Here is a 7,764-nt window from a genome sequence, read left to right as displayed (position 1 = left end):
CAACAGTACTATAATATATGTATTTAGCAAAAAGTTTATTGGACGATTTTAGCTTATTTGGGTATGAATAAATGATTGGTTGATCAAAGCATCTAACTTTAGTATTTGGTAAAATACTTGGCTAAAACGATTTGTTATAAAACGCTTGATTTACCACAAGTTGCTCTTACTATAATCAAAAAATCAGTTGATCAAACAAATTTATAAAATTAATTTATTAAATTAAAATACCTTGATATTAATCAAATGATTAAGCAACCATAAAGTAAGGATTGGTTAATTAGAGTATTGATTAGATCAATTGAACTACATCCAATGAAATATGTCTTTGTGTTGTTTTTTAAGTCAAGTCAAATTATATTTTTGTGTTAAATTTAGCTTAAAAATCACTTAGATAATAACTCTATTCAACACTATAACTATATATACGTGCTTATATGTTAATTTGAGATTACTACTTATTGTATGCCATTATAGTTGCAATTCCAAAAGAAACAAAGGGAGCATTGCTTTAGCCTATACTTTCTTTTTTTTTTTTCAATCATTTAGCATCATTTATTATTTGGTTTATCCCACTCATTTTACATTATTTTTATTTTTAAAAAACGACTTATCATATTTTTTTAATCTCATAACTTATCTGTACATTTTAATTTTCTTTGAATTTCATTTACACAATTTAACTGATCCTTTATTTAGTACCAAATATCTATATTTTTTAATTGTTGCTCAATGATTAAGCTAAGCCAAATTAATCATAAAGCAAGATTCGACATCAATTAAATATACTCCCTTAGGTTCTTAGTCTACGCCTACGTCAGGCCGGTTAAAATAGTTGCTCTGTGTCACTCAATTTGTAATTTTGTTAGTATGGATTTTTCACCCTTATATTGTGTTAATTTCATAGAAGTATTGGAAATCTTTTAATCTCATATAAAAGTGCTTTTATATAATAAATATCTTTTAATTTTATCTATACAATTTAATCTTTATATTAACTTTTTAATAAATATCTATTGTTTTCTTTAAAACGTATAATACACATTTTCTTTACTGCTAATTAAAAAGGAAGAAATATAAGTGGTATAGTGATATTAATTAGATAGGGGTATTTAAAATCAGATGCCGAATCGATTCGGATTCGAACATCCAATTCATCGGATAGTAAAAATAATAATTTGATTTCGATCCAAAAGATCGGATATCCAGTTTATTTTGGATAGGATACCAGATATCCGGCTTTCAAAAACAATTTTTCATTTTTTTTATCTTACACTTTTGTACATACAAACATTCAAACCCATTTCTTTTTTTTTTCTTCATCAATCAAAAAATTTATTATAGTTTAAAAACAAATCAGGCTATATGGTTGGAAGTTCAAAACCCTAATTTAACTTTTTTCTAAATAAAATTTTAAGAAATAAAAAGAGGGAAATCCAAATATCATAGTATTCGGTTTAACAAAAATTTCAATTTTGGCATAATAAGATATCCGATTTTTAAAATAAATTATCCGATTTTAAAACCAAATAATGAATATTTTATATGGAAAAATTGACATCTGTTAATTATGCACTAACGCAATCCAGATTACACGTGATTGTTATGATACTGGTCTAACGATTGTCAATAGCCAGTCCAAGATGGAGGACACCAATTATGGTAGGTTAAAATATAAAAAAATAATTGTTGGATACTCCCTCCAATGTATATAAAAATGAATATTTACTTTTTCACACTATCCAATACGCCTATTCAATATTTAATATTTTTTTATACATAACGAAATATCATAAAAAAGTAGATCTTAATAATCTTTGCATTGAAACGAATGAATAGATAGAGCATCAGTATGTGGAGCAGTTTGGGGTTCGACCCTTACTGGGTGCAAGTATCAATTAGGGGGTTTCTTGACTGCGTGCATCTCTCTTTACTCCCTCCTTGGGGGAACGGGATGATTCGTCCGCATCTTTCAGAAAAAATAAAAAACCCCCACCTGTACCCTGCCTTGTGCGGGATACTGGGAGTGTCCTATTAAGAGGGCATATGCTGCATTGAGACAAATCAAACAAGATCTCACTTAATTATATTGTAATTTATAGATTAAGAATAAAATACAAATTAAGAGTAATAAGTAATTAGTTTTTAAAAGTAAATGTCCCCATTATACGAATTATTTGGAGTATTAAATTTGATCTAAAAGATCTTTGAAAGGTCCACATTTACCTGTGTTTGAATTAATTTTGCTATTACAAAAATTACAAAAATTAATAGACAAAATTGCATATAATTAGTCGAATTTTAGCAAAATATAATTTATTTGGTTGAATTTTAAGTATTGTGTTTGTTGAAAGGAGCTATAAACTTGATTTTCTTCTAACAGACTTTCATCTGTTGATAACATGAACACCAGTCACTTGCTAACATGGGTGTGTAGGTGGCCCCTTTTCGGACGTGGTGTACGCATGGCACCCTTTTTTCAATGTCGATGTACATGCGGAAACACTTGGCGGCACATATGGCAGTCACGTTTGCAAGTGACCTGATATTCAGATCAGAAGATAAAAGTCTTTTGAATAAAAATCAAGTTCAAAGCTCGCTCTAATAAACACAATATTTAAAGTTTGAATCGATAAAGTATTTTTGGCTAAAATTCAACTTATTACCTACAAGTTCAAAGATCTATATAAGATATCATGGATTAAACTAAAAATCTATATAAGATATTATGGATTAAACTAGTTGATCAATTTTAGTTAAATCATACTCCTTACTAGAAAACATCAGTTAATAACGATTATTTGTAAATAATTATAAAAAGACAAAAATTTAAATAATAAAATAATCAAAGTAAAAAAAAAAAGAAAAAAATTATAAAAATGATAGACCTATAACATAGGGCCACACTGCCATATACCAGTGATTCACAATTGATGTAAATCACGGTTATTTACCTAATAAAGCTCTACTCCCTACAATGCACATCGATTTTCCCATTTAGTTTTTTAACACTATTAATCGACCACTCTAAGTTTGTATTTTATTCTTAATCTAAATGTCAAAATATAATAAAGTGAGATCTTATTTGATTCGTTTCAATGTAATTTTTATTAATATTAAAATTAGTATTCTTTCAAAAAAAAAATTCAAATATTTATAATTAAAATGAGACAATTAATATGAATTGGAGGGAGTATTATTATATGATGAAAAGAATAGTAGAAAACCCGCCCAAAAAAACATTAATTGGGTGCCAAATCTTGACAAATTCAATAGTTCGTATCAAAATATTAAGTATTCTATTAACTTATAAATTGAAGACTTTTTTTGAATCGAGGGACTCTTTGACTGCACTCTTCTCTGTGGATATGAGCTGCCGTCGTTCTTCCCTCCTCAGACCCTGACCATAGTTTTCTATGAGCGGAATATACTGAGTATGATGATGATGTACCAAGATGTTAAGTCCAAAATTTGCAATAGGAGGATTGGAATATGGGTAAAATCAAGAAGAAATTAAGGAAGAGAACAAAGAGAAGAGTTATGAAGACAGAAGATATAGGATTTGAAAAGAATGAAAAAAGGACAAGAAAACAGTAAAACATAGAAATGGTAAAGATGGTAGTAACAAATTGTACAGTCTTATTGAGACGTACGTGGCCGTAGCCCGTAGCCCGTGAACTCATGGATTGACTAATTTTTATTTATTTAGATATTAAGATTAAATAGAGAGTTGAGTGATCAAACTATTTAATGTTAATATTGGGTAAATTAGTTGGTTGAGATAGTTTATTTTATGAATTAACGGTTTTTTAACAAATTGCTCATAACAACGGGTTCAAAATCAACTAGTCAAACCAATTAATAAATTCAAAATGCAATCAACTATCAACTACTAATTATTAGTGGTTTGTTAAATATTTTATGAATAAATGATATAAATATGAGATTTTAATGTATTAATAAAAAGAGATTTTATCATTGAATAGGTAAAGAAAGGATTTTTAAATTTTAATTTTCCAAATAATATCCATATACACTTTGAGCCTTTTGAGACCATTGATACTTTAGTATTTTGCCGGAACCCCTTGGCTTTAACGATTTGAAATGTCAATCAAAATTGATTGACTTCGTGGAACAACCATGCAAACACATCCTTGTCAATGGTAGTCATTTTGCTCAATTTGTTTTTAATATGGAACTTAGAAATTGAATTTGATTGGTTAAAATATTGAGATATTTATAAATACGAGAATAGATTTGGAGAGTAAAATGAGTCGGATCATATCTAAAAATTTAAATTGAGTCAATTTATTAGGATAAACTATAATGAAAAATAAGGAAAATCGGATTGAATATAGGAGTATTAGTACTTACTTGTTCATAGTAAACCGTGTAAAATGGCAAATTTACTCTCCTATATCTCTTAATATTTAATGTTTAAAAGAATTAGTCTCACGTTTCATTTTAGTTTGTATCATATTGTAATTGATTTTATCTCATTATTATTTTTGACCATAGTTTATACAGTCTTATTTTAATTCTCATCTACATATTTTAATGTAAATAACTATTTATAATTTTTGTGTAAAATAAAGACATTAGAGTAGTTCACAAGTCCCTACCAAAGTTCCAATCTATCCCCAAAGCTAATGGGTTTAATGGGGAAGGCGTCAGCCAATGAGAAAGTGCCCTTCTACAGTGATGTGATCTAGCATTGAGAGCTGCTAGCCAGAGAATATATTGAGCCCATTAGACGGAGCGCGTTTTTACACTTACGAGTTTACGACTAACGTCTCTACTAGGTACTTTTGTCTCTTTTTAACCTCATTGTATGCAAAGACAAAATTAATCTCTCCTGGAAGGATAAAATCGAACTCTTATCACAAAGCTTAAAAGAAAAATTCTCGGTGCTAGCACAACATGTGAAACTATTTATGGCCTGTCTTAGAACGAGGCCCATTACGCACCGCACTCTATTAGCCAAATACGACTTAAATTTCATTATTTTTGGTTGATTAAACAATCAAAAACAAGTAGTATATCTCTAATAAACAACTAATTACTATAGAATTTTTAATTAAACATCTAACAGCTAGCTTAGATTGTTAATAAACAAGCTTACGCAACTCAATTAAGAAAGAGAAAAAATAGCTCACTTACAAACCGAGAGGATGTTCATTATCATAAGTTCATAACTAATTACTAGTAAATAATTTACTTCTCAAGTTTAAAAAGTGGTATGCACTTTGTTTTCTCTAATGTGGGACAACCTTCATATAAACAACAGTAAATAATTCAACACTTCAACATAAAAAATAAATAAATAAATAAATAAATAAAATCAATATTAACAACTGTTTTAACAAACTAACAACCAACGTAAACCAAAGAGTCAGTTTTACAACCCTCAATTTACCTGGAAACCTCATCAAACTTTAAAAATTACTCAATCTAATTTTATGATTTTACGTCATCTAATTTAGAAAATTCTTATATATTTAAGTCATATAATAGAAAGTCAAAAATACCAATCAAATATACATAATTATTAATAATTGGATTTCAATGAAAGAGATAAAGGGATCATTATAAATAAATCTCTCTACCTACTTAGCAGTTAACCCCATTTTAACTCGTTTCTCTCGTCTCGTAGAAATATAGAGTCACTTATTAACGCCCTTTTCTTATTACTCCTATTATTATCAATTTTTTACTTACCTATCTTCCCCTGTTTCCTTTTGCTTTATATATTTCTCCATTACATTCTTCTCTACCAACTATAATAACCAGTAACCAATAAAACCATACATTGTCTCTTCCTCCTCTCTATCTCTCTCTAAACTCCATTCTCTCTCTACTGTACAAATAAACACAACTTATAATTTCATCTTCATTCAACAATGGCGGTACGCCATACCCATGAGTCTGAAACTTGTCAAAACGACACCACTTCAACATCTTCATCTGGGTTAACTCACTCTTCCCTCCGAGTCAATAATAATAAAAGAAAAAGAGAAAATAGCAAACACCCAGTTTACAGAGGAGTAAGAATGAGAGCTTGGGGTAAATGGGTATCTGAAATTCGTGAACCCAGAAAAAAATCTCGTATATGGCTTGGAACTTTTAACACTCCTGAAATGGCGGCACGAGCACATGATGTTGCTGCTCTTTGTATTAAAGGTAACTCAGCGATTCTTAATTTTCCTGAACTCACTGAGTCTCTACCTCGACCCGCTTCGAGTTCGCCTCGTGATGTTCAAGCTGCTGCTGCTTTAGCTGCTTCTATGGCTATGGACTCTCACTCAGCTGAAGTTTCTTCTTCTTCTTCTGAGGTCAATGGACCTGAAGAAGAACTGAGTCAAATCGTTGAGTTACCGAGTTTAGAGGATGAAGGTGGTGACTCGGCTGAATCTAAGCCTGAGTTAGTTATGGTTGACTCGGTTGAGAAGTGGCTTAGCTCACCGGATTGGACGGAGGAGATGGGTTTAAATGGATACTTGTATGAATCAACGACTGACATTTCATTGGCTGATTGTGGGTTAGGTTATATTTATTTGGATTAATGAACATATTTTTTTTAAAAAAAAAACAACTTTTTTTTCAGAAAATTTTTTCCTGTTTTTAGAGAGTTGAAATTGTTCTGTTTATACCAAAACCTTTTAGTGAGTTTTTTTTAAAAAAATTAAATTTTCTAAATTTTCTTTACTTTGTATAAAATATAAATATAGTTCTACTACTAGTATTAGAATTTTATAATTTTTGTGTGATTTTTTTGTATAAAATGTGTGTGAATGTAAAATGTAGGCAGAGTTTTAATTATTACTCTGAATCCCTCTATTCACCCCAAAATGTGTGTATAGAGTATATAAGGTATTACAAATTGCTTGGCACACGTGTGAATTTGAGAGGAGGATCAATAAGATTATAATACGCAACGTATAATAAGCTTTTGATATCATGTCAAAGAATTATTTCAGTCAATAATTTATAGTTGATAGTCGAAATATCAAGATATCTTATATATGTATTGCCAAATATTGATAATCCAACAATGAGAAGAAATAAAGATTTTTAAAGGAAAAAAAGAACTTGAGAGTGATCTATTTATTTGGTTTTGTAATTGAATGTCAAATTAGAATAATTGTTCTTTTTCTTTTGTATTGTTTTTTGAATAAATGAATTTTCAAGGATAATTTTTGTTAACCAAGCATGGATTTTATTTTTATTAATTTGTTTTGATTTATTTAGTTGATTTTATATTGTTGGAATTAAGTTTTTGGTATTGTTGGACATTATTGTTGGGTGTATAGTTTTTTTAATTAATATTTTAGTACTCTTATAATTAATTTTTAGTTGAGTCATGATTAATAAAGTGATTATGTGTTCATTAAAGTTCAAGTGCAATCAAATTGCAGTTGAGTTGAAAGGTTAATTTTAATTTAGTACTCCATTAATTAAGACTTGTGTGCGTATAAGTTAAGCTTGAAATAATTAATTACTATTTAATTGTATAAGTTAACAAGTTTGAATAATTTGGCAAGTGATTTAAAAGCTAAGTTCCAAAGTTGTACCAAGTACTACTCTAACACTCCTTTCCAATAATTTTTCTATTTATTTTATTTACAATTCATTTCATAAGTTTGTTGTATTTTTATTGATAATTTTAAATGCTTATTTACAATTAAGTCACTATATATATTTAGTTGCGAATTCAGGATTCGGAGTTTCAGTGGGCACTAACTAATGGACGAAATTTCAGCAGAG

At 28.9% G+C, this 7,764-nt stretch overlaps 1 protein-coding gene across 1 annotated transcript; it reads left to right on the top strand.

Annotated features, from left to right (window-relative positions):
- The first annotated feature begins 5,610 nt into the window (after positions 1-5,610).
- Positions 5,611-6,892, top strand: LOC130799797 (dehydration-responsive element-binding protein 3-like). Its single transcript, XM_057663037.1, has one exon. The coding sequence runs from the start codon at positions 5,901-5,903 to the stop codon at positions 6,561-6,563; it is 663 nt and encodes a 220-aa protein (XP_057519020.1). The 5' UTR covers positions 5,611-5,900; the 3' UTR covers positions 6,564-6,892.
- The last annotated feature ends 872 nt before the right edge of the window (positions 6,893-7,764 follow it).

This window comes from Amaranthus tricolor, chromosome 1 (genome assembly GCF_026212465.1).
Source record: "Amaranthus tricolor cultivar Red isolate AtriRed21 chromosome 1, ASM2621246v1, whole genome shotgun sequence".
NCBI classification, from domain to species: Eukaryota; Viridiplantae; Streptophyta; class Magnoliopsida; order Caryophyllales; family Amaranthaceae; genus Amaranthus; species Amaranthus tricolor.
Note: the sequence above shows the minus strand (reverse complement) of the source record. Positions and strands in the feature narration are given on the sequence as shown.

Bases quoted from the DNA above. Each gene is read 5' to 3' on its own strand.
- LOC130799797 (XM_057663037.1), top strand. From the start codon at position 5,901: ATGGCGGTACGCCATACCCATGAGTCTGAAACTTGTCAAAACGACACC.